This window comes from Sylvia atricapilla, chromosome 6 (genome assembly GCF_009819655.1).
Source record: "Sylvia atricapilla isolate bSylAtr1 chromosome 6, bSylAtr1.pri, whole genome shotgun sequence".
Classification (NCBI taxonomy): domain Eukaryota; kingdom Metazoa; phylum Chordata; class Aves; order Passeriformes; family Sylviidae; genus Sylvia; species Sylvia atricapilla.
Window position 1 is genome coordinate 54435686 of NC_089145.1, and position 27555 is coordinate 54463240.

General features: G+C 37.7%; 1 protein-coding gene across 2 annotated transcripts in view; it reads right to left on the reverse strand.

The window, feature by feature from the left end:
- Positions 1 to 27555, reverse strand: part of TSHR (thyroid stimulating hormone receptor) — a 43002-nt gene continuing 15447 nt past the window's right edge. For both annotated transcript variants that reach the window (XM_066321967.1, XM_066321966.1), the window contains 7 exons: positions 21818 to 21892; positions 20636 to 20710; positions 17839 to 17916; positions 16778 to 16846; positions 11690 to 11767; positions 2982 to 3170; positions 1 to 2172 (listed from right to left, as the gene is read on the reverse strand). In XM_066321967.1, coding sequence (XP_066178064.1) covers positions 768 to 2172; positions 2982 to 3170; positions 11690 to 11767; positions 16778 to 16846; positions 17839 to 17916; positions 20636 to 20710; positions 21818 to 21892 — 1969 coding nt within the window. In that variant the 3' untranslated portion in view covers positions 1 to 767. The remainder of the gene's footprint in view (positions 2173 to 2981; positions 3171 to 11689; positions 11768 to 16777; positions 16847 to 17838; positions 17917 to 20635; positions 20711 to 21817; positions 21893 to 27555) is intronic.

Here is a 27555-nt window from a genome sequence, read left to right on the forward strand (position 1 = left end):
GGTCTTCAAAACAAATTCAAATAAACCAGCTTCTAAATAGGTTTATCAAAAAGTTAGAGGGTGATAGTAAGGGACACAAATGCCCTGATGTTTCTTACCTGTTATGAGCAGCTGCAAAATTGGTGATAATTTGCCTTTTACCACTCTAAGTGCAATATGAAGAAGCAGCTTGTTTTCCCACCTCGCCAAACCAAACCAAGAACAGCAGACAAAAGACTAGATTTGTTTTAGGTCAGGATGACAGAATGAGAAGAAATCTGTTCCATTTCAGGCCTGGTGGAAGTTTTAGAAATTTGTTATTAGAAAAAACCCAACCTTTTGACATGTAGGTGTTTGAGAGCTTCAACCTTTAATTTTTTTAAAATACTATATTAATTATCAAACTTTGTCCATTTTTTTCTTCTGTCATATAAGTACCCCCAAGTCTTATTGTTCGTTTCTTGCTTCTTACTTTTTCTTTTAAATGAGGAGTGTCATATATTTGCTCAGTTTGTTTATATATAAATTTTTATGTATATAAATTTTCCTTTTTAGATAGAGCATTCACATCTTCGTCTAGAATTATCATCAGGACCATATGTTTTGCCCTGCACTGATAAGAGGTTCAAATAAGTGGTTTGTCTAAAAGAAGGCCACTCTGGAGATACTTTCAGTTATAGCAAAGCATAATCTAGGGGAAAAGGATATGGAGAATATTATCTTCTTACTTGATTCACTGTATGTACAATCACCTCTTGACCAGGTTTTGGCTGTGATACTTTGAGATGTTACAGCTCAGTTTGCTTGCATTCTTCCATGAGATTTTGGTTCTGTGCTGTCACAGCAGGAAGGTAATCACTGACTGGGTCTTGAGTGCTGGTAAGGATCTGACCTATCCCTCGGCTGATTCTCTGCCCGTAAGAGCCACTGCTGTTTTTGGCTGAGACTGTCTGACCTCTGTAAACTTGAGCCTGGTGCTCACATACACCAAACTTGCTTAGTAGGATAAACACATCTCTGCGGAAAGCTTTGGTGAAAATAGCGTAAAGAAAAGGGTTGGCACAAGAATTGAGTGGGTAAAAAAGTACCAGTAAAATCTTGGAATTGGAGACAGTTATCAGTGGTTTGTTCATAATGGCAGATAAAGCATGGAAAGAGATGGGAGCCATGCACAGAAAGTCTGTGAAAATCAGCACAGCCATCCGCTTGGCAATTTTGGTGTCTTTGTCCCCTGACTTGTACTGGGGGTTTCGCACAGTGACATAGATTTTTATGTAGCAGGCGCAGATGATGACAAAAGCAATAATGTTACATATCAAAACGAAGACAATGTAGGCTTCAGCCACTGGTGTCTCGGTGTCCATGGGCAGGCAGATGCTGACTTTGCTGTAGCTGCTGACACCAGCCAGTGGCAGAAGGGCGAGCAGGATGCAGCAGAGCCACCCTCCCAGCATGATGAGCGCGGCGTGCCGCAGGCGGATCTTGCGGTCGGGCCGCATGGCGAAGGTGATGGCGTACCAGCGCTCCAGGGTGATCACTGTCAGCGTGTACACGGACAGCTCGCTGGCAAACACCGTGAAAAACCCGGCTGTATTGCAGCCAGGCCCAGTCTGCCACTCTATGGCGTGGTTATAGTACTCCGACCTGGTGTAGAGATCCACTGAAGCGATCAGGAGCAGGTATAACCCCATGCAAAAGTCAGCAAAGGCCAAGTTACACATCAAAAAGCGAGGTACGGTCAGTTTGTAATGGCTGGTGAGAAGGATGAAAAGGACAAAAATGTTGCCTAGGATGGCAAGCAGGTTCACAAACCACACCACAATCCTCAGAAACTGGTATCCCATTATATCTTCACAAGGATTAAACTCATCAGGCTCTGGCATGCATATTACATCTTCATTGCCTCCACAGACAGGATAGTCATAATGACTGTCAAAGGTCTGGACATCTTCCATTTGAGGGTTCTTGAGCTCTTTGCCAAAGCCAAGATTTCCTTCTCCACGCTCTTCCAAAAAAATATAATAATGGGGATTTTCATGAAAACTTGTGAACTTAGTGTTCGTGTCATACACAGCATTGGTGTGGTCTGTGTATTCTTCTGCATAATCTTTGTAAAATGGGTCTCTGAGAGTCTTGACTGATCTCTTACGAAAGCTGTGGCTGCTCTGGTTGCACATCAAGTACTCCAGGATCCTGAAAGAGTGGAGGGGAAATCACTGTTGGCATTTACAGTCTGACTGGTGCACAGCATGTGAACAAAGGGAATGCTTCAAAAGCAAATCATCCTGAAAGAAAGTGTAGCTATAAAACTGTAATTGGACGTATTTTTGTTAACAGACTATATTATGTACAATAGCATTTTGAGGCTTTTTTTTTTAAATTGTATTTTTAATTTTATCCTCAGTAGTAATTTTATTTGGCATCCATAATCCATCTTCTTTTTTGAGATCTACATTCTTAGTAGGTAAGAAGACATTTTTCTACTGTTCATAACTTCTTGAATAATGCATACAATATTACTTTCTTTTTCACTGTTGCTCACTATTCAGTTTCTCCCAGGACTTCATCAGTCTAATTTCTGTTCAGTAGCTCCTTTACAGCTAACTAGCAGTGCAGCCATTTGGAATCCTTTACCTCATGGTGTGATGCAGCTGTATTTGCAATGAAAAAGTTCTCAGTAGTCAACAGCTTTTCAGTTAGAAAACATGAGACTTGAGGCTATAACCTGTGCAACACCTTTTTTTTCAGGCCTTGCTGTAGCACATTACCCTTTTCTCTTTTTCTTTCCCTTTAATTCTGAGCTCAACATGAGGAAGCACTGTTGCAAAAGGTCCTACAAAAAATTCTTCTGCCAGTTTGCAATTGTAATCTGTTTCAAAGAACATTGTCTATACCTCGAAAAAATGGTTACAGAAGTGCCAATAGATGTATTTTTGTATTACTAATAAAACATTGTCTTTTCTGATACATTTAAAAAAACAATGCCAGTTAGTGAAACTCACCCACTTTTTTTTTTCCAGCTCTTGAAGGCACAGCAGTGACTTGGATATGATAGGTCAGCTCTCATTAGCTGAAGAAATACCTTTACAGCTGGTAATTTCTTTAAAGACCATGTATTTTTAGCCATTAGTTCTTTTAGGCTTTCCAATCCTTTGGCTGGAAGGTTGGCAACAGCTGTTCTGGAGATGTCCCTAAGAACATATGAAAGAAAAAGATGACTAGATCAGATTTTTTTGAAGTTGTTACAGTTCTTCAGGAGTTTCATATTATTCTACAGTAATAAACAAATCCTAAGGAGGTGGGGATTTCATATCACCTTTCTAAGTTCTGATACCATTCAAGTTCAAGTAGGCTATTCATTTCTCTGATTTTCACTGTCTTTTAAAGCTCTTGTCTTTAGTATGTTATAGCACAGAATATGAATTGTAAAGAAATATCATGACTTTTATAATTACACCTTTAAAGTGAACCAGATACAAATGCATATGCCACCACACAGTTTTAAAAATCCTTTAAAGAAATCACATCTTCCATTGGAAGAGTTATATTCCCTTAGACTTCTTTAGATTCATTTTAACCTATTGGCACACTTTAATAGAAAGCATTGTAATTGCTAAAAGAATATTCTCTATATACTGAAATTAAAATCTTGTCTTAGCCCATCCTATATCTCTCAGAAAATTGAGTATTATGTTTGTTGCTTTCTACTTGTCTGTTTTTGAGGTGGACTCATGAGAGAGATGATGCACAGTTGATGGGGAGGTGGCTTTCCTTTCAGAGTGCCAGGTGAATGTTACCTGGTCCTGCTAGTTTTTTCTACTCAGGTTTTGCTTTGTCCTAAAACCTCTTCTAGTGACACTTCAAGTTAGGATGTTTTTAGAGTTACAGTCTGTGAAGATGTAAACCTGTAAAAAGGATTCTAGGGTAGGAACATTGTTTCAGCATTGTTTTATCATGAACCCTCATAATAAATAAATCCATTTTTTTTCATTTTGATAGGTGTTTCTACCAACAGCCTGAACTGGCCCTTAGAAGAGTCTGAATATTGCCTGCTATCATTTTACCTTCTCAAGAATCACAGAGTAGTTGAGTTTCCAGATCATCCAGTTTATGGACAGTTTATGGTTTGTTGTGTTGCTTATATTGATTGTGTCAGGATCCCAGAGAGGGTGCAAAGGGATACCCCATAGTCCTGTCTTGTGGTTATATCTTTGCTTATGTTTACTGGAGTTGGCCCCTCTTTAGTCTCTCTTTATTCCTTGGGTAGTTTTCTCTAGCTCTCCTCATTCCACACTTTATCCATGTTGAGCCTGGCTATGTCCCCACTCCCCTTCTAATGTAGTTCAAAATCCCCATAAAAAGCCCTGCTAAGTCCTTTTCCCCTCTGAGACATTTTATAGAACTCTTCTTCTGCAGCAAAACATCTTGGTAAGTTAGATCTTGGGATAGATCTTACCAAGACAAGGCTGGCCTTTTAGCAACCCTCATGGGTCTCCATCAGCTCCTCATGGTGGTGGCAGCTCTCTGCAGGTAGGTTAAATACTCTGTGGTGAGAGATGCTAAAACTCTTTGAAAGGGAAATTACAACTCACAAACACTTGAGAGTTCTTTGAAAATGTACTGGCACAAGCCTATGGAGAAAGATGATCCTGTTTGTGCAACAAATTGGGAATTCTGACAAGCCTTGACAAAATTGGATATCAAGGGCTGTTGAGGTAACTAATCTGTTATGTGATAAGGCAAATGTCTCTCCTGGATTAATGGAGAAATAGGAGTGGGAAAGCCTGAGAACAGATGACAAGATTTCATGCTAGAGGGAGAATTGAAAGTTAATTGGTATCTGAATGTTCAGGTCATTGGAGCAGAGCCCACAGAGGCGAGGTTGGTGCCGGTACTATTGAAATATTCATAAACAGTCTGGGAAGGAAGTGAGAGCACTGCAACGAAGCTTGTTTCTGGCACAAAGAAATGTACAAAGGTGGTGAAAGCTAAACCTGATTGTCTCAAGAAGCAGAAGGCTCCTGCAATAGTACACGACTGACCAGAAATGTAATATGCCTCAAAATTAATGAATGTAAAGTACATTTAGGAAAAAGCAATTTTAAGTTTACATGGATGACAGTGGGGTCTAATTTAGCACTCTGAAAAGTTCTTGGAGTCCTCTGCAAATGTTGGGTCAGTGCTTTTGGTAATTTTGAAGGGAAAGAGAATGCTAAAAATTTTTTAGAAAGAAATAGAAAATAGAGCAAAAATTCAATTTGTAAATCTGGTATGACTGTAACTTAAACATTATCTGCAGTTCTAAAAATACTATATGCAGTTATAAGAGCACGGAAAGCTGCAGCTAGGATGGGAAAAGTATCAAGTTGTTTGTATATGAAGTAATAAGGTACAGATAAAGACCTTTCTTTTGTAAAGAAGGTGATTGGTAATGTTTATTCACTCTTTGTGAGATGAGTTTTGGAACACTTAAGAATATGAGGCAAGAGGCTTAAAAATTAGAGAAGGCGTAATTTTTCACACAACTGCATCATTGTGAAAATCAGTGCTATGATTCAACATGTCGACCAAAAAGCTGAGTAACAAGAAGGACAATATAGTTTTTTGGATTGGTTTTATTCACAGTTGTGTAGCATTTCTATCAGAAATGTCTGGGTCAGGTCTTGTCACCTTGGGGGACAAGGACTCATGCTTTGGAAACAGCTGCTGAGAGGAGCTTCTCTGGATGTACAAGGAATGGAGCTGCAGCTCCTGGAGAGCTGCAAACAGAAAGGAAAAGCAGCCCAGGGCTTCAGTAGTGGAAACAATTTCCCAGGGAGCAGAGGTGAACATACAAAATATGTGGCTACTCAGAGTGTTACTAAGTGGTGTTAAAAAGTCTGAAAAAAAAAACTGTTCAATGAAAAGAAAGGGCTTGGAAGAATTAGTTGTTAAGACTATGTAATTTCTGTTCTATCTTACCAAATCCTGTGAATTCTTCTATGTATGTGCCTATTACATATCGGGTGTATATACACTTATAGGTGTATATTTAAGCAGACAGGTATTGTAGGTGTTGTTTTCAAACACTGTGCTTTAGACTGGGGAGCTTGGGGAAAAGTTACAGGAACAGATGCCTTGAAGTTCTTGTTGATTGAGGATTAATTCTGGTGCAGGGCTAGCAATAGATACTTTGTCCCATCCGTAGGCCATATTAAACACAATGGCTCAGAAGTTTGGAAGTTTCCAAAATCCCAGTTTGGAAAGTCTCTAAACTGCTGGTATACAGTGTCTGCCAGCAAGTCTTGTCACCTCTCTGTACCACTGCTATCAGAAATCAAAAAGCTTCCCGGGAATCTGGTGATAATTTGTCTCCCAATGGAAGATAATTTCTTAGTTACTCCAGCTAGGTGCACACTTTGTTGTGTGTATGTCAGCTGGCCAAGAGGAAAGTGTGGGATTCTCATGGTTTTTTTACCTTACAAATGTAGTCTTGATGATTATCTAATCAGATTGACAATCTACTTCAAGCAGCATAGTGGCTTTCTCCAAACTATTGGATTGAAAATATTTATATATATATATATATATATATAAAAATTGAAAATATTTATAAATAATTTAAAATATTGAAAATATTTATAAATAATTACTAATCCTCAGAGCCATGTGAATCCAAGTAGTTGGAGTTGTCAAGACTATAGCCACACATAGATTGGATATTAGGGAAAATATTTCCCTGAAAGGCTTGCAAAGTGTTGGAACAGGCTGCCCAGGGAAGCGGTGGAGTCACGGTCCCTGAAAGTGTTCAGAAAATGTGTGGATGTGGCACTTGAGGACACGGTGAATGTGGTGGGTGCTAGATTGATGGCTGGACTGATGATCTTCGAGGTCTTTTCCAACCCTAATGATTCTATGATTTTATACACTGGCACACAAAGAAATCATTCAGGAAAATGTGTCTTCTACATGAATGCAGGCGCAGATACTATAGGCACAACTTGAGATGATTTCCTCTTGTCATGTTGCTTTTTGCCGAGCCCTGATCAGCCAAGTGTGGTCAGTCCCAGCCAGTCAAGGATGATCAGTCCTTGGTCAGATTTTGGTCTGCTGAGAAAAATGGCAACTGGCTGCAGCTTTATGTCTGTCTCATTAACATCTGATCATATTGATAACTGAGATGATGTTTAAACACAGCTGTGCTTACATTGCATGGAAGAGTGTCTTGCTGGCACTGCTAAGCCATAGTTGTACCCTTAAAGAAACACATGAGAATGGGCAAGAGGTCTGATGGACTTGTCAAGAGGATCTGTCTTAAAAAGTGCCTATAAAAGAGGCTAGACAGGAAACTGATAAAATAAATGATAGCAGGTCACAAAGACTGGATGGTTTTCACCAGAAAAGTTCTGAAGTAGTTGAGTTGGTAAAAGAGTTGTGGAACCTTTAGCTTTGCTGTCCTGCAGAAAGGCAGCAAACAGGCCACCACTAAATATAATATACCTGGGGAAATGCAGCACGTAAGGGGCTTGTGTAAAAATAAGTCCTGCCTTGCAAACTTCTCTCAGTGTTGTGCTTATTCTCTGCTCAAGGTCTCCCGGGACTTCTACAAGGCCTTTGACAAATGTCCACAAGGCTGAGACAGAAACTAGGCAGACACATGCTTGGAAAGTTCAGATAAATGTGGGAGTGAAACATAGCTTATGAATTCAGAGATGCTGTTTTCTGAACCAACTGTATATTTCAGAAGGTATTCAAGATATCATCCAAGATATTCAGTTGCCAGATTTTTTTTCTTTTTTCCTGGGTTATTAAATTTTGGTCTAATTCTTTGTTGGTTTTATGAAGTCAGTATTTCAGAACTTGATCTAAGTGATAATAGCTTTTGTCAATAATCCCTTTCATTGCTGGAAGCATGCAATTGTAGTATGAAATCCAGTAATACAAATAATTTAATAGACAGGTGATTAAGAAAATGAGATTGAATGCATCATAGTACAATCGAGAATTTTTGCCTAATCCTATACAAATTTCTGAGTAGTGGAATAGATAAAGCATAAAATATATAATAGATGGGCTTAAACTACAGATACTGTTTTAACTCTACTGAAATTTTTTTTTAAGTCTAAAAATAAGCATTGTTTGATTAGCAAAATACAGAGTGCTCCTCTTGCTTGTGTCTCTTGGGAGGAACCATTCCTAGATTTGGGAAATGATGGTTTAAAATCAATTCTGCATTCTATAGATAAATAACTACTCATATGTATCATGTGTGACTGTAACATTTTCAGTTTGGACTGTGTGTTTTGTAAAAGCTAATTGAATAATGAGCCTGATTGTATTTTTGTTGTACTCAGTTGAACTTTTGCTCTAGGCAGCAGCCCTTGTTGCATTTAGTTAATCAGGTCCACTGAGTTGCTGAATCCTTGACAAGGTTTTGTTTTGAGGTGAAGAGCTATTTACTGTCATACGCTTAAAATAGTTTTCTAAAGGGAGCAATCTGTGACCTCCCTGTACATCCTCAAACATCTGAGTATGCAACAGTGACAAAGGAACCAGAATTGCTGACCCCTCTTATCCTCCATCTAATGATCACAATCCCTGCTTCCTCTGCTGTTGTAAACTGCAAATTAGAAAAAAAAAATTAAATTACCTAGCTTTTCAGTATTTTATGTTTAATTAGGTTCTCTGAGAGCATGGCCAAGCTCACACAACATAGATTTAACTACAAAGAAGTGTGCCTCACTATTTCTCATTGGGTTTCTTTAAAGCCAAAATGGAACATTACCCTATTAGGGTGGATCTATGGTCTGTATTTCAGCCTTTAAGTTGCTGTTGCTGCTGAAATCCTGATCAGAAAAAAAGCACAGTCTGTGGGGCGCATGTTCCAACTACCATAAATTCTTGTCTCACTTGAAGAGTGCATATAGGGAACTCCAGACAATAAGTTCTGCCAGCCTGATAGGGAGGCAAGATAAAATTTCTCTTTAGAGCTCCATGAATGTTCCTTTTCTGAATTTTTTTTTTAATTTCTTTTGTGCATTCTGCTGCCACTATAAGCAATGTCATTCATTGTCCCAGGGGAAAAAAAAAAAAAAAAAAGCCATAATTAATATTCTCACAATCATTTTCCATAGAGGTAATTTTCAAGATGAAACAGTTTGGAAGTAGAACTTCCAAATTTTGAGGAAAATCGAATGTTCAGCTAACAACACCAAGGTGCCTGAACCAACAATGACTTAAACTATTCCTTTTAACAAGCTAAGTTTACACTGCCCAAGGGAATATGGAAGGGTTGTATTGATCAGACTTTTCAGGCTGTTACATGAGTTAATAAATCTGTGATCTCTCTGTAAATAACTCATTGGTCACGATGGTATAGTGGGTGTGTATACTAAGGCAACAATTACAAGGACATTTTTGTCTCCTGTGGGAGGTGTTAATGGCCATCGACATAACACAACCACAAATACTCATTTTTTCACTCATTTTTCATTCTTTTACTTCAGCTCTCTTAAAGTAATGCACATGTGGGAGTTTAAGAAACTCTTCTGTTTCTGTTAAAATAATTCTAGTTCCTAAAGGTCAGCTAAGAGATCTGTCCAGGTGGAAGGATTCCACTTTAAATTGTTGCTCTTATGGCAAAACTTTTCTACATCACACATGCAGAATAATTCCTGGTTATCTGTGGGTAAGCTGCTATTAAAATTACATTAAAATTAAAAGCTAATATCTTGAATTATTATTTCTGTACTGGTTTTGGTTGGCATAGAGTTAAGTTTCTTCACAGTAGCTAGTATGGGGCTATGTTTTTGATTTGGGAGTGAAAATCGTGTTGATAATACAAGGACATTTTACCTGTCCCTGGGCAGTACTTACACACAGCCAAGGCATTTTTTGTTTTTCACACCAAGCAAGGAGGTTAAGGGTGCACAAGAATTTGGGGCAGGATAGCCAGGACAGCTGACCCCAGCTGACTGAGAGATATTCTAGACCTTATCAAATCATGCTCAGCAGTCAAGATTGAATGAATGTTTGCCAGGACTGCCATTGCCAGGGGACTGGCTGGGAATCAATGGGCTGGTGGTGAGCAATTGTTTTTGTTACATCACTTGTTGCTCTTGGGTTTGGTTTGTTTTCTTCCCCCTCTGATTTTTTTTTCCAAAATCTCTTTTTTAATTATTAAGCTGACATTATCTCAACCCATGATTTTTCTCATTTTTACCTTTCCAATTCTTTCCGTCTTCCCTTTGGGTGCAGGGTCAAATATGCAGCTGTGTGGAGCTGAGGTACAGGCCAGTGTTGAACTCACACCATCCTTAGGAGCTTTATCTTCGGACTTGCATATCAAAGTAACATGATGTGAAATACTCTGGCTTTTTAAATCCTTTGTTAATTTACTGTGCTTAGATGTCATTTCTGTCCCTCTGCCTTTGAGAAGTGATACCTCTTTCTGTAATGACACTATAGTAAGTACCACATCTCTCTTTAGTTATAAGTGCTGCTAGGACTCTTATTAGCCATGAAGATATATCATTCTAAGAGGAGATGGATAGCTGGCTGTTCAGCCTGCAAGTATAAAACATGTCCTGAGATCAAGGATTAATGGTGCCTGGGATAGCACAATAATTATGGAAGACTAGAAAAAATTCAAGTAATTTGAGATATGTCTCTTGAAAACAGGGTAAAAAACTTCTGTACAGTGAGATGTCCACATCCTAGGAAAGCATCTCTAGCCCCGAAACCAAGAGGTTTTGTGTAGGTGACACATCTCCAGGCTAGCCTTTGCTCAGGAAACTTACCTGGCTCTTACAGCATACAATTAGCCACCCACAGCCTTTTGCAGCGTATCATTACTTGTTCACCTGTCCAGCATAACAACACTGATGCACTGATACCCACAGTAATCAAGAGTTAAAAATTTGTGCTTCTGCAAGCTCTCACCTGCTGGAGCCAGACTGATTTTCTGGAGTTGAAAAGATTCTGAAAGAAAAATAATGACTTCTGCACCTTTTATTATTGCAGGTAGCTGCTAGGATTCCTTCCAAGAAAAATACAGTTATTCTGTATGTATAAGCTGTTTTCTGGAAGAGCAGAAAGTTTTTGTTCTTACATGGACTGAACACTGCCAGCATAATCTGGTTTTGCAGTGGAGGAAGAAATTCCCCTTTCAGTATTTCAGTTCTCCTTGTGATCAGTCATAGGCACTACATTACATACTAGACAATTTGAGTCATGGAATGTGATTCTTCTGGAAGTTCTTAATTTCTTTAAAATTTTATTTTCATTCTGTATTTCATTCTGTATTATGATTCTTCATTTTAGTGAAAAGTTCTTTGGAGGATTATAAAATCAGACTGAAAGCCAAATAACATGAAAAAAAAGAAGAGCATCAGAAGCAACTATTTTTCTGTCTAAAATTTTTTTCCCTCTCTTTCAATTTCCTTTACGTGTGTGGCATAAGAGTCCTTCTTTTATATTACAAGTGTACAGCCATAAAACAGGTTGTAGTACAGAATCTCTCATAAGAATAATTGGTAGGAACAGTATATGTAATGTAGGATGCAAACATTTCATAAATCAGTTCCCTAAAGCACAGGTTTTGTTGCTGGTATTTTTTTTGTAAACATGCAATTTCTGTCCCTGCTGCTCTGATGCTAATGGTTGTAAAGAAATTGTAAACTAAAACAGTATTATTTTTAAAGCTTTCTCTACTTCATTTCCACCTACTTACAGTAGAGTTGGTCCACTGTGCACTCCCAGAAACGCATCATCATTGATAACTTTGAGGTATTTGTTCTTGTGCAGATAGCTGAAAGAACAAACAAAATACAGTGATTTGGCAGTACTTATCCACAGATTACCAAAGATCTCAAGTTTACTTGCCTGCACAGGTGAACAAAAGCAGTATGTGTAAAGGACATCCATTCCCAACCACATATTGAAGCACAATCAGTTACTTCATTTTCTGAGTACCCAAGAAACAAAATACAGGTTTTCCATTTTGAAAAGCAATTAAATTCCTCAACAAATACTTTATTTTGCTAGTTTATTTATTATCTTTGTTCCACATATTTTTTCTCACTGTCATACGCACAAGGGCACATGCATACACAGTGTATCTTCAAGTACCTATGTGTGAGGCTGAGTGAAATAGTTTGTTTTCTTTTGTCAGAATAAGGTGTGGGGAATTACATGATGGAACACATAATGAACAAACAGGAAAACAATTTCCTCCATGCTGTGAGTTCAATAAAATTTTTAAGTGCTTTAAAATCTCCTTAGTCATGTGGAAGTTTCTGTATACAGGCTAAAAGTTAGGACTGAAGTTTTGCTATAAGAAGAGCAAGGAAAGAGGAGGATGTTTGGTACCCTATTATAAACATTTACAAGCCAGCTTGTGATGCAGCTTGTCAGATAAAAAGTGCAATAGGAAGGTGGTTACAACTGATGTCAGAGGGTGTCTGTGAAGTTCACAGAGTCACAGAACATTTTGAGTTGGAAGGGACCCACAAGGATCACCAAAATCCAGCTTCTTTCCCTGCAAAGAACAACCCCAAGAGTTTATATATAATGTGCCTGAGAGTGTTATCTGAACATTTCTGGAACTCTTTCAGGCTGGTGCTGTGTCCACTTCCCTGGGGAGCCTGTTCCAGTGCCCAGCCACCCTCTGGGTGAGAGAAACCTTTTTCTAATATCCATACCTCTATGACACAACTTCCGGTCCTGTCACTGGGTGCCACAGAGAAGAAATCAGTGTCTTTCTCTTTCCCTCAGGAGGAAGTTGTAAGTGCAATGAGCTCTCCCCTCAGTCTCCTCCAGGCTCAACAGACCAAATGACCTCAGCAGCTCCTCATACATCCCCTAAAGACTCTTCATGATCCAGCTCTCCTTTGGACACTCTCTAGTAAGTTTAATATCTCTCTTATATGGTGACCAAAACTGCTGACAGTGAGGCCACACCAGAGCAGAGCAGGGCAATCCCTTCCAGTGCCCAGCTGGCAAGCCGTGGTGTGGAAAAAGTTAAGTAAAGATTCTAGTCCTCTCCTGGTTGAAGTCATTGGCAAATTTTTCATAACATTCATTGGATATAAGCTTATATCAATCACCATAGTGAGAAATGAGAAGTAAATGCACTTCATTTGGGTTACACAACAGAAAGTCTTAGGGAGCCAAATAATGCTTTTGGCATGTTACTCATTGGACATTATTCAAGGCCTTAAGCCCTGTTTCTTACAGAGGAAAATAATTTACATCACCTTCTCAGCTCTTGAAATAAGCTTTCATTCTTTATAAATACATGGCATTCTAGCATCACCTGGTGTTTGTGTTTCCTGAGAACTGATTTTCATATTCCTTAAATGGCACACTATAGTTGTGAATGTTTCCTTTACTGTGCAAATTTCCTTATGATTTTGTCTGCAAAGTGAATACAAAAAGTAAAACTAGAGCAACAGTTAAGAATTAATCCAAGATTTCAACATCTAGGTTGCACTGTTGAAGGACACAAAAATCTGCTTAACCTAATAAAACCTGTCTGTTTTAGTAACTAGACACTATTATACAACCAGTTAATTGCTTGTCCAATTTTGAAATATTTTCCCCTGATGTTTGAGTACCATAGTGACTAATAAACCTGAAATATAATAGCTAATATGCCTGATAAAAATCTTCAAAGTTACAAATAGAAACAGCTAGAGACTTTGGGAAGTACAGAACCATGTGTTACTAAGGAGGGGCTGCAGTGTTAGCTGCCAGTTTTCACATCAGTGAGTCAGGCCCATCAGAATGTACAATTTCCTGATGCTAATTGGTTTCAGTTGTTTAAGCCCTTTTATTTTGATAGGTACTGTTTTTAAATTGAAAGAATAAGGCTTTGGTAAATATTAATTTGACAAAGAAAGCTTATGTAGAGTCAGTCCTTTCTGAAAGCACCCTCCTGTTGCTACTGATAGCTAAATGATACAGAATGTCATTTAAATTCCCTGCAGAAGAGAAAACCACAACAGTGATATCAACATGTCTAAATAAATCTTAGTAGTTTTAGAAATCACATGGTTGATGTGTAATACATAGCCTCAGTGGGGACACCAGAATAATTGTAATTTTGGAGAGTTGGTGGATGGCAATCAGATACACATGAATACCACAGGGGAAACTGCAGGAAATCTGGAATAGTAACTGCGGAATCTGGAGTAGGAGATGCTGATGTTTTTGTGGTGCAGTAAGTTAATGAAGGCCCTTTTCCACGTTTTTCAATCCAGTCAGAGCAGTAAACCACCTGTACTTGTGTCTAACAGTCTCTGTGGACTCAGGGTCCTGGGTAAGTGGGAAGAATATTGCATTAAGCCTCAACCACAACAGAAAACACCATGACTGCAGGATGCTGAGCAGGAGCTTCTGAGGGCACAAAACACTAACAGGACATTTCAAGTGCTGTGTAAAACAAATGTATCCAGGTGGATTATGAAATGAAAGCTAAAGAAAGGGAGAACAGGCAAAAAAGATGCATTGGTAAGGGAGCAGTTCTAAGGATACATCATATGCTTTTTCCATACAATTGTTTATCTTAACTCTGAGCTGTGCCAAGCATTATAAGTGAACCCTGAAAGTTAAACTAAAGTCTGTATATTCTTTTGGAGTTTATTTTTGTGATTAAATTTTGAGATTGCACACTTTCCACTGCAGTAATTTAGATGGTTCTGTAAAAGCTCATCACAAATATATTTTGCCATTCACTGAAAATATCTTTTAAAAACTCTTCTTTCCTTACCAATTACCTTACAGAAATAAACATAGATGCAGCAGCACTATTTTGCAGGAGTAATGCAGTTTATGGACTTTAATGATGGGTTAAGATGAGGGATTCAAGTGTCAGGTGACTGCTTTTCAGTAAAAGTGTCACTCAGTGCTTCATTCCTGGTTCCTTACTTCCCTGCCCTTATAAACCTCACACAGCAATAATGTGGTTTGCTGTTAAACACCAATCCTTCTTGGATGACAAGATCAACTAGGTAGTGCCACTATTCAGTATGATAATGGGAACCCCTTATCCATGATTTTTCACCTATACCTTCATTAATTTTTTTGGCTCCCTTTAATTACATAGGCATTTTAATAGTGCAGGAGTGGAAGAAAGGCATAATGCATAGTAGAAGATAGCCTCTGAGATTCCCAAAGTGTCTTCTGATTTATGGATGGAACACGAAGTCTTTGGATGATTTGCCAAAAATTTATTATTGCTTTTGATTGTTTTTCTTTGTTGCTTTTTTTGTCCTTGAGATAATCATTCAAAATGCATTCAAATTTCCCTCACCTTTTTCCTGTTAGTTTGTTTTTGCTCCTATTTTTGTTAAATTCAAATGCTCTAGGATCAGACCCAGAGAAAAACAGGTACTTCCTTCACTATACAGTGGTAGATAAACAGGAGTTCAAATTAGAAATGTCAGAATAGAGAAAACAAAATATTTGCCTCTTATATTAACTTAATGCTGCTGCTAGAAACAACAAATCTCCAGGATTGCACTTAGCAAAATTATACTTTATCCTGTCATATGGTAATCACACTACTTCAGAAAATTAGTTTGGAGATTTAAGTGTAGTTTATCAAACAGATAAAGCTTTAGCACTCATGTTCAGCTCCCTAGTGTGCCTTGTACTTGCTCTGCTCCAAGTAAATGTCATATGATTTAATTTGGAGAAAAGTGTTTGTTGTAATAAATCATTTTTACTGCTGGTAGATAAACCCATGAACATAAGTCTAGTTTTAGTTGTTCCGTTGGTTGTTTGTTATTTGTTTGGGGGTTGTTGGTTTGTTTTTTTTTTTTTTTTCTTTTTAAATTTGATTGACTAGTGCTTCATAGCCATGTCTCTGGTAGGATTCACTTAGGATCATAAATCATAGAACATACCAGGTGGGAAGGGACCCATAAGCATCATGGGGTCCAACTCCCTCATCCTTCCAGGACGATGAAAAGTCAAGATTGTGACTATGACCATCATTCAGACACAGTTTGAACTCTGACAGTCTTGGTGCTGTGACTGCTCCCCTGGGGAGCCTGTTCCAGTGACTGACAACCCTCTTGGTGAAGAACCTTCACCTAATGTGCAATTGAACTTCCATTCTGTTCTCTTGTGTCCTGTCACTGGTCACAGAGAGAGATCAGCACCTGCCCCTCCACTGCCTGCCTTGAGGAAGCTGTGGGCTGCCAAGAGATCTTCCCCTTGTGTTCCCCTTCTCCAGGCTGAGCAATCCAAGTTACCACAGCCACTCCTCAAAAGTCTTGCCCTCAAGGCCTTTCACCATTTTGACTGCTCTCCTTTGGACATACTTAAGGGTTTGATATCCTGCTCATATTATGACACCCAAAACCGGCCCCAGCACTGGAGGTGAGGCCACCCCAGCCCAGAGCAGAGCAGGACAATCCCTCCCTTGCCTGTCTGGCCGTGCTGTGGCTGATGCACCCCAGGACAGGGTTGGCCTCCTGGCTGCCAGGGCACTGTGGGCTCATAAAAAGACATCATTATCTTCCAAATCATCTTAGAAAAGTTACTGAGCAAACAAAGTTTTACTGTAGGTTCAAACTAGAACAAGATTCACAATAGAATTACTTGCCATGATTTTATTTCTGAGCTATAAATACATATACTAAATGAAAGCACACTGCAAAAGACATTAAGCAATGATACTGTTACTGCTGGCTGAAATTAACATCTTCTCTTTGCTCCCTAAAAGTAATTAAAATACATATTTCAGAGCCTCAAATAAGCAGAGAAGTTTGAGCTTTTTTCTTCTGAAAGAAGAGAATAACCTGCTACTTACATAGCATCCAGATTTGTCCCATTGAAAGCATGGCCTTGAATACTGGTAAAACCATTATTGTAGAGTTTACTGCAAGCAAAAAAGCAATTACATCAATGTATTTTGGGCTGCTTCAATACATGAATACCTAACATCTTATACATCATTTTTCTTTGCAACATCATATATACAGATAGATTAATTTTCATCTCTTGAAGAAGCAGTAGTTACTTTGCAAGGTCCAACAAATGCCCAGAAGCATTCTTGAGTGCACCTGAATCAAGGATACAATGTGGCAGGTGTGCCATCTCCTACCTCTTTTTACAGCAATGATAGACTAAACCATTTTGCTATAATTTTCCTGCACTTAAATAAAAGCAAGGAAATAAAATCCTGCTAGGACTGATTAAGGAAGGCTAAAAGAACTAACAACTAGTAAAAAAGTCCTGCTTTTACTATCAGGCATACCTTAAATTTTTAGAATTCATTCTTTTACTCCCTTAGAGCAAAGTAATTTTTTTAAAAATTTCTTTAGAATTCTTCTGTTCACATTCTAATGCTCTTCCTCCCAGTTCAAATCATAACTCACTGCAGTAATTTCACTCCCATCAGCAGCCCTTTCTTGTTGCTCACATTGATTGACTTGCATAACTGAACTTTATTTAACAATTTTCTTTTATGACTCTTCTGATGTTTGCCATCCATAATTTTCATGGTATGTACCACTCAGGTTGAAAATAAGTTAGACACATTTATAACCCTGCTGTAGCTTTACACGGGGAAAACTTTGCAGACTTTCTCCTTTGATTTTTTTTTCAAATATAACTATTCACTGGCACTAGGGTCACAGAAAAACAAAAGCACTTTCGTCAAGCCAAGAAAGAAGAAAAGAGCAGGACTGATTCAAATAGCTGTCAAAGTACAGAATTTATGCAAACTAGAATATAGATACTGTCTGTCTGTGGTGCTTCTCTGTTGCAAACTGCTAGAGAGTAGGACAGGAGTAGTTTTATTTTAAAGCATTTTTCCATATGCATTAAAAGAGAGGTAATTGCCTTGTGACTTAAACTGGAAGAACTTACAGGGTTAGAGATTCATTACAAAGCCCATGGAAAGCATTTGCAGGCACTGAAGTCATATAAGGATTATCTGCAATTTCACTGAAAAAGGAGACAAAATATCAAACAATCAAACATCTGCCCAACAGAGCATCTGGAGAACAGTTTTGTTATTAATTGTTCTCTCCCTTGATAATAAATAGATGTTTAAAACATAACTATTTAAATAAATTAATTTTAATGTATTTTAATATTAATATGAAGTAAACGACATTGCCATATTTGTTATATTATAAATGTATTTATTTATTCAAATAAATAAGTTTAAAATAATAACCTGTTGAGATATAGCTAAGGCCAGAAGATACATGTAGGATGAAGAACTGAGCATATTCCAGCATCCAGGAAGACAGCTCATGAGGTAAATAGATTTAGTGGTGAGGTGTGTCAGCCTGTGTGATAATAGTGGCTAATGCACAGATGGGTCCCTGGTCTCATGAGCACAGAATTAGCAGTGAGTAAATATTAGCTGCAGTGTCAACTGAACAACCCATGTGGCTTTAGAGCTGAAATCTTGCTCTCTTAATTCAGATATCAGATAATACATTATTCATGACGGAGGCATTTTCCTTTACAGAAGTGCGTCTAGCACATCTCTTTCACTGCTAAGTGAAATGACTTACTGACTCTTCTCACCTCTTGTCCATAGGAGTGTTTCACTACTCATTTCTTAGATAATTTTTTTACTCCTACTCTGCAGTCTTAAGAAGTACTATGTATCTTCAAACCAAAATTCTGTTGTAACAAAGAGGAGAACAAAAAACCTAAAGAGATTTACTATTACTAAAGTGGAGAAAGGAGAGAGGAAAAAGCTGGTAGAAACAAAGGGCAGAGCAAAGTCTTTGACTGCCTTTTTTCTGATTTTTCTGAATAATATTATAGTCTGGAAATGAAAATATCATGCAAAGTTTTCTTTTTCTTCAGCTTGTGAATTAGGTATGGCCTAATAAGGCCCACACATAAAGTCCATGGGCTGAGAAGTCCTAACAATTACCCATGTGCCAGAAATAACTTCATTCCTTTTCTGTGCTCCATTTGTGCATATGTATGTGCTAACACTGAACAGTACTACAGCCATTTTCATTCCAAGTAATTTTCACTGATAGGTGGTTTCCACCACAAGTTATTTGGGTTTGACATTTTGCAGATTGGTTCATTTTTTTTCTAAATAAATGTTTAATTGTAAGTTGCTTGACCTCAAGGGCAAATAGTAATATAATGATTGGGTTTCCCCCAGCTATACCTTATCATTATTTAGGAACTTAGTATTTTTCAAGAGCATTTTTTTCTTGATGGGAGAAACAAAAAGTCTTTCATTGAATAGCTATATTTAGAAGTATATATCCTAGAACTATCTTCCTTGAAAGTGTAGGTCTATTCTTTAAAAACTCTGTGCAGAATATAAGACCTATATTTATCTTTCATTAGTTATCATTATCTAAAAAAACAAAGCAGAAGTAAAACAATGTTTGGTTTTCTGCCACTTAGAAAGGCACTGAGTTTGTTGGAAGTAAGAACACAGATGGTTGTATAAAGCATTTTGTTTCATCTCGCCTGTTCAGTTCTTGGTTCTCTCTACCATGTAGAAATAGATATAAGCAGAGTTTTCAATCTAAGCTGAAGCTCTTCTGGTCTTTGAGAAACTCTCTCTTAGTTCTTAAGATGCAGTTACATCTCACTCAGAGCTCTGACTCAGGTTTCAGTCTTGGAGGTCTACAGCCAAGGTGAATGTGTGTTAGAACAAAGCTTATCTCTGGTCTCAGAAGATCCTTGGAAGGGAAGATCTCATTGCTTCCTACAGGTCTACACTTTTTAGCACAACAGGCAGCATTTGTCTGTTTCTCTGAGGTTCATCTCTCCAGTGGCAGACCATGAATGCAGAGGAAACTGACCCTCCTTGATGAAGAATACAGTTAATCAGCACTGAAACAAGCTCTGTGGTAGGTCATCAGTCACATCTTTGCAAATCCTCTTCTAACACAACTCTCCTCATATTTAATTGCCTTTTGCCTAGCCCATCCAGCATTCAAACCTCTTCCAGCTGAAAACTGCTACAATATAAGATTTCTAACTCCTATCTGGGACCAAGAAGTGACCAAGATACTTTTACCTTCTGTTCGCTTGCAAATCTTCTGAGCTACTCTTCCCCCTCAGCTTGATTACAACCCAAAATTCTAACACAGGTGGATATTTTCTGTGCTTTTTAAATAGCAAGAAACTACTGCTTATTTTAGAGTTCAAAGCAGGCTCTCTGTTTCTGAAATACCTTTAAGGATCATAGTGAGAGACTTCCTTGTCCCCATTTGCATTCCCATTCTCTCTCTTCAAGAAATTGTTCTGCAGTTTGCTTCACCATGCCAGCACAAATTTGCTAGAAGAATTTTGATAGGATGACTTGATGTTAGCAGGATCTATACCAGCTCAGGTCCCGTGTGTTACACTAGTCTGACTTCATATTAATTCAGGTATTGCCCAGCCATTGCAAAACCAAGAACAAAATAAAAGCAAAGGGCCTGTAGAAGTTGTGTATCATGACTGTGCTGTGTCCATTGTGCTCTCTAATTTGGGTCAAACATATAGTGCTAGCTGAACTGGGATTTTCCAGATTTGGTGCTAAGGATCATTGAAATATTGTTTGAGGAAAACTGCTTTGTCAGACTTAAATGACATTATTCTCAAAATCAGAAACCTTCATTATACATTTTCATGTGGTCTGATGATGGCAGTATTATTCTAAGCAGCTGTGGGGACAGATACTTACAGCAAAAAATTCACATCAAATGAGTAGATTTTGTTGAGGTCTGGAAATACTTTGAGTCCAGTATTAAATATACCACTGAAAGAGAGGAGAAACAGAAAGAATTACTGCATCAGTGAACAACAACAATGTATTTAAAGTGTTCAACAGGGCAGGATGATTACTGCATTCTCTCTATTGTCAGTCAATTCATTTATAATCAACTGTCCAAAACAGAAGGATGAAAAATATAAAAATTTTGGAATACCAGACTTACGATAAATTATAGGATCTAAAAAGTGAGAACACAGACTAATAAGAACATCAGGCAGATCTGCAGAGGGAAGCATCTTGTGAGATTGAAAGGAAGAAAATAATTGAAGCTTTGGTTCATTTTAACTTGAGATATTAAGGCTGCTTCAATTAATAGTCTGGACCCTTGAATCCTCTATTTTCATTGAGGCTAAGAGCTGTTCATATAGCTCTAAAAAGAGAAACTGTCTTCAAATGTGAAATGCTTAAAGCCCCTTCTTTATGAACTCCTTCTCGATTTTAAAATCTATTCTGAAATTGAATTTTTTGCTACTTTCTTTTTTATTGCTTTCACATCTATAGGAAAAACCTGGAAAAATCATTCCTCCTTGCCAGTGCCCCCACCACATACACACAGAGACCTTTCTTCCAAATATTACTCAAAATCACAGAAGTTTCTTTAGAAGATCATGGAAAATTTTCAGGATTTCTTTCTGCTATAGAGGTCATATAAAATCATGTGTCTATATGTGAGCTTTTCACATTTGGCTGACAGATATGCTTTAAAACTATGTGTAAATGTCTAGGAAATGCTAAAGACATGTATATATCTGTTGTGTCCCTTCTTTCCACTATTTCCTACAAAAATAGAGTAAGACAGCACTTACTATAAAAAAAGAGCTAGCTGTGGAATTTTTCCAAGGAATATTAGATATTTAATGGAAAAGACAAATGGGAAAACTACTGATGAATTTGTGAACATGTTTTCCTTTCTCACAAAAGTAGTAAGGGTGTTAATCCCTACCCTTGCTGGCTTTCTGTCATTAGAATAAAGGAACAGGTTAAAACATGGCAATCAGTTCAAAAATCAAATGCAAACTAACAAAACTGCTGTAATGTAAAGAGTCGTCTGTGAGATTTAAGTACCAATTTTTATGGGTACTATATACTTACAGGTATTTCAAAAGTGGGAGGTTCTTAAAGGCATCTGGATCTATGTAATCCAAGTTTCTAAGATTTCGAATTTCACTATAAAAGGGAGAAACATTGGTAATTAATATTTAATAACTTATCACAACAGAAATCAGCAGTGTTAAAATGAAATTTCGGGGACCTAATTCCTGCAACAAGCTTTTGTACTGGCCAGCACTAGCTCAGGACCAGAACAATCTAACAATGATGCATTATCATCTGGATAGGTGCCATCCTGGGGACTGGCCTTTTGAAGCACAGGGGTAAGAAGTACCTAAAATTTGATTATGGATCCTTTGTCTGCATGCTCCTAAAATCAAAACAAATACCCTGTGGTAACGGCTATTACTTTGAACATGGTGAGGATTTTGTGTCTGCAAAGTTGAGTAAAAAGAAGAAAAGTAAAATCTTCAGTATTTGTATAGAATAATCCTATCAAATTACAACCATCTATGCACTTTGTAATTTTATGTGCCGTTTTTGTGCTTAATTTCTTCATGTGCCTGACAGTATTTTGTATTATTTTTTCCTGTGTCTTTTACAGAACTCATCAAGAGATGGCTCAGTCACTTAAATTAGCTTTGTTCTGAGACTTGAAATGGACACACCATTCACTACATAGCCAGGTATAGAGGACAGCATATCTCTTTGCTGTATAACAAGGCAAGACATAACATAGACTTCATTCCTTAGATCTTCTGTCCACAGTTATGTCTTTAAATACTTCTACCCAAGAGACGTCTTGGTCTGCAAATGCTTTTTAGTCTGCACATGTTGAAAAACCAGCCTGAGACTAATCACAGCTATGGCCATGATGGTGCTTTCTGTAGGTGTGTTGGTGGGGCTGCTGCCCCCCCAGCCACTTCCAGCGTTGCCTGGAGTCATGACTCTTCCACATTTTTCTGAAATGTTTCTCTCTTCCCTTAGTACATTTTCCCTCAATATTTCTCATTCTTATATTTTCTAGCACATTTCTTTCTTTTCTATCTGTAGCAACAGTCAGCAGTCTGGCTGCACCAAGCAGACTCTGTGAAAATTTTCAGGATTGAGGTAGATTCAATAGACCTACCAGTTTTCATTTTTTATTAAAAAAGCCCTCCCCCATCACTTGCAGACTTTAATTTCTTGGACTCTTTACTGTTTCCAGAAGGATATGGATGGTTTTGCATCTATTTCTTTACCTTAAATCAGCTCTGGACTCTGGTCTCATAACACTGCTGAAACAACTCTCAGCCTTTCTTAAAACAGAAGCCATATAGAAAAAATGGTGTCAGGCTTCCTCCTGATACTAGCAGTCGAGCAATGGGTCTGAAGAAAACATTTCTAGCTACTTATATAGAGAAATTTGATACAGATGACAGATTTAGATGGGATGGTGGTGCAGGTGATGTGGGTGATGTTCCAGCATTAAGTCAGTCAAAGATGTGCTGCTACTGGACAGAGACTCAATGGGCAGAAACCAGTAATATTTAACTTACCATAGCCTAACCATGCCAAGTAACCCATAAGAATCAGAAAATTGGGATTTAAGGCTACCTCTGCCTCTGGAATTGTTTTAATAGGATAAAATCAACCAGACAAGTTGTCTAAGAAATAGGAGTGGGAAAAGAGACAGTAGATAAATCACTATGTAGACACTGGTACAAAGACTTCAACCTCTCCATATATTGTTGTACTGACAAAACAGTTCTGCTTCACCTTTCAAGTCATCAGTTTTCACTCTGTTTACTAAAACACTGCAGGGAAATGAGGGTTTGCCTTTTACTTGCATGTCAAACTGATGCTGATTGCTGCAGTACTGCTACTGTAGTGCTACTTTCAACTGTTCTTCACATCTGTTACCTACTTTGAACTGTAGCTGTGTTTCTGTATTTAAAAGAAATTCTCTCAGTGTCAGTTTCTTGCTTCTCTCTGATTATTTTATTAGTTATGAAGCTATCACATTCCCAACAGTGGAATTTGCTTCATAAACACTGACATGTTTTTTTCCATCACTGACTGCTTTCAAAATGTTGGACTCATGAGCTTCCTGGCCTGATACTCCTCTGTGGACCAAGCATATTCCAGGGAAAGAGTCTTCAGTTCAGCCTTTAGCCTGGAAATGGATAATGCATTGGAGTATCAAAGAGTCATCAGGTTTTGGTTTGTTACTATTCATAGTATTCTGCGTAAATTATTTGGATGAGGGTACTGGAAATAAGAATTCAAAATCAGCAGATGGTACTAAAAATTTAGAGAACAAAATAACATAATGAGATACAATTCTGATTTATTAAGTAATTGGGCCATCAAAGGACATTTGCTGATTTTAAAAGGCTAATGAAAAACTAATTAATCTGGGAATAAAATATTTTAAACAGCCAGATGAGACAGCACAGTAATGAAAGAAAATCTTAAATAATGTGAGGGAAACAATATGATTCAGCTAAACATTGGGAAAAGGTTTATATCCCTGCTGTTCAATTTTCTTGAACTGGTAATTGGGATTGAAAAAGAAGTATGGTTTAATATAGTACTGTATTTATACTTGCATTTCGTCCTACACTTTGTATTACAGAGGTGTCTTAAAGCCCAAAAGGAAGAAAAGGGCCACTGTGGAGCAGACAGCCAGGCTTAGAAGTGTCTAGTCAAAATAGATGAGAGAGGTATAAAAATAAAAGGTGATTTGACAAAAGTGAGTGTTACACTTAAGAAAATGCAAGGATGGAAATCCAATTTTCCCTGCGTTTAGTCCAGTCAAATGTGCCTCCTGTATTTGACTGGCCTGAATATGTGGCCTCTCATTTTACCTGGGGGAAAAGAAAAAGATCTTGTGTGCTGTGGATTAACGTAGGTAACACCAAGACCACCATGACACACAGCTGAAGTGCAAAGAGTAGATTTATTCCATCATCTTGCTGGCTGGAGTATTCAAAAAAACCAAGTAGACACATAGGCTGCTAGGCTCATATTAGCAGGGGCAAAACACAGTGGAGCCTGAGTCCTGCCTTACATATCAAAGGGGGTCTGGAACATGTGCAAATCTTCACCATGATGCATTTTACAATCTCTGCACTTCTTATCTCCTTTCCCTGCTTACAAAGAGGCCCCAAGCCAATGAGAAGAATGCTTTTAAGTCTTTCACCGTTTTCTGTTATCTTGTGAGAAAATTTCACTTCTTTTGTAGACAAAAAACAACCAAAACAAACAAAAATACATTAATTCTCTGTTTTCTAACATGTCTCCAGTGCAAGATTGGTCTCTAAATGAAAACAATTCTAATCCAATTTCTTTTTCTCTCTTCTTGTCAATATTCTCTTTTCCAGCCCTTTCCTCCCTGAAGATCTTCAAATCCATTTCCATCCATCAGCTGTGCTGCTATCCTTGTTTTAAATACTCAAACATCATTAGTCTTAGAGTACTGGAAAGAATTCCTTCTTAAAGTCACAGATTTAAAGGGTATCTATTGCTCCATTGATATCAGGGCCTATGAAGTTAAGCCCATAAGGAGGAAAGATATTTGAATAGTTCTGACCTCATCAATTAACAGGAAAAACTGCATTTCACAATTTCTTTTAGAGTAATCAGTCATGAGTAATATACTCAAGGTGTATAAATGTTATATGATCCTAATTTTCAAACTGTAATCAAAAGATTGCTGTGGTGTAAAGATTAATCCCAAAAGGTCCATAAAGGTAGAAGATCAAGTTGATTGTCAGTAAATTCATTAAGCAGGATTTGCACTTTTAACATTTATCTTCTATGAATTGGTGAGTTGAAAATACTGAAACTTGTGAACTTAAAAAGTTATGGTTCTTTGAAAAGGAGCTCTAGGAAAACTATTAGTAGTTTAAGGTGCCTAAAATGCAGATAAAGCCAAAGAGTACACTTTAAATGCCTAGTAAGCTAGTTCCCAGATATCCAAGTGTCTATGAGAGCTGATTTTAAATTACTTTTGAAATGCAACTTTGACACACTCTAAAAATAGAACAATCATGGCATACAGCAATGTTACAATTCTGAGTCCTTTTGGGCATTAAGTGCTTTTAAAATATTAGAAAAATTGAGACAGTTAGTTGGCATTTTTGTTGACCATTGATGCAAAAAGGCAAAAGGTGCTGTGAGCAAACATTTCACTTGCAGGCTTAGCTAAAATTACTTAGAGAAGCTCATTAAAAAAAAAAAAAAAAAAAAAAAAAAAAAAAAAAGGATGCTGCTACTTAGCCACAGGCTAAGAGAGTTATTTGTGAAGTATTTACAAAAGTATTCAAAGATGCTTTACAAACTCTACTTTATTCTTGAATGTAGACAAACCATTTAAAAACTAGCTTATTTGTGCTTTAAAGACACTTGATGTCTGAAATTTTAGTTCTGGCACTCAGACTAGGGATTAAAAATGTACTAGGTTCACAATCACATCACCACCTGTCTGTCCAAGAATAGCAATTCACTTTTCCTTTTTAATGAAAATAGACAAAAAACTTGATCACATCAAGAATGGTTGTGCAGAGAAAGTCACTTGATGTTATAAAGATATGTGCCAAGACTTACAAATAACTATGAACTTAGGTTTAGTTGCAAAGCTATAACTACTGTCAAATCCAAGTGAATCTACAAATGAAACTAACGGTAAGAACTACTCAAATATTGGCTAATTAATTAATTGAGACATATATTTTCCAGATAACTTTTCAGAAAGGTTAATAGGCTACTTAAAATTCTATCTGAATTTGGTAACATTAAAAAAAAGCACAAACATTTACATATTTAAGTGGAATCTAAATTTCATTTACCAGAAATGTTTTTCATACCTGCCTTGCAATATTGATACGTTCTTGAGTCTGTTTAAGCTCAGATATCAGAAACTGCAAATCTGGCTTTAGAGTAGCAATATAACCACATTAAGCTGAGATACCTAGACTTAAAGACTAAGTATATCCAGGTCAGTAATTGTAAAACGTTTTAAATAAGCTTTTTTTTTTCATTCTCCTGTAATAACCTGGGCTCCCCTCTTTACCTTCTGAGACTTACTTTGTCTATAGCTACCTTAGCTTCTCTCACCTGTACGTCTACTTCCATGTTTTATTCTCCCTCTGCAGCCAAACCATCCATGGTATTTCATCTGCATGCACCTGTTTAAGCCTTTGCTCCACTGGCACCAGAAAACTGGCCTAGGCTGCCAACAGTCTACTCCCTACCTCCAGACTGCAGATTTTAACATGATTTTTTTTTTTTGCACAGCACTTTTCCCAGCTCTGAAATTCACTGCAGGTACACAGCATTTCCCCATAGATCTCTTCAGTCTTCCTCTGCAGCTGCCTCTCTCTTTTCCTGCAGTGCTGTATCGCATGGCCTGGCATTATGAGCTGTCCAAGAGAAGTGCAGCCCTGGCCCTTGGCTTCATCTCACTGCAGAGCTGGAGAGGTCCCCCACCAGCTCTCCAAATGACGTCACATGGATGAGAGCAAAGCCACTTGAACCATAACCTTTGGCCTTGTTCCCAAATGCTGAGAGGGCTTTTTATGTGGTTGTATAAGAGGAGAATGCTTTACAAGTTAGGAGAAGAGAGTAGAGAGGACTGTGGAGTAGAGAGAGACTCTGGAGACTTGGTTTCTCTGCCAAGACACAGAGAAAGGAGGGAAAGAAAGAACGAACTTTTCTGAGGTTCTATTTGCAGAAATGTTTCCCTGAGAAACAGAGACCTAATTACAACAGGTTTTTATTAAGTGTAATGTTACCAA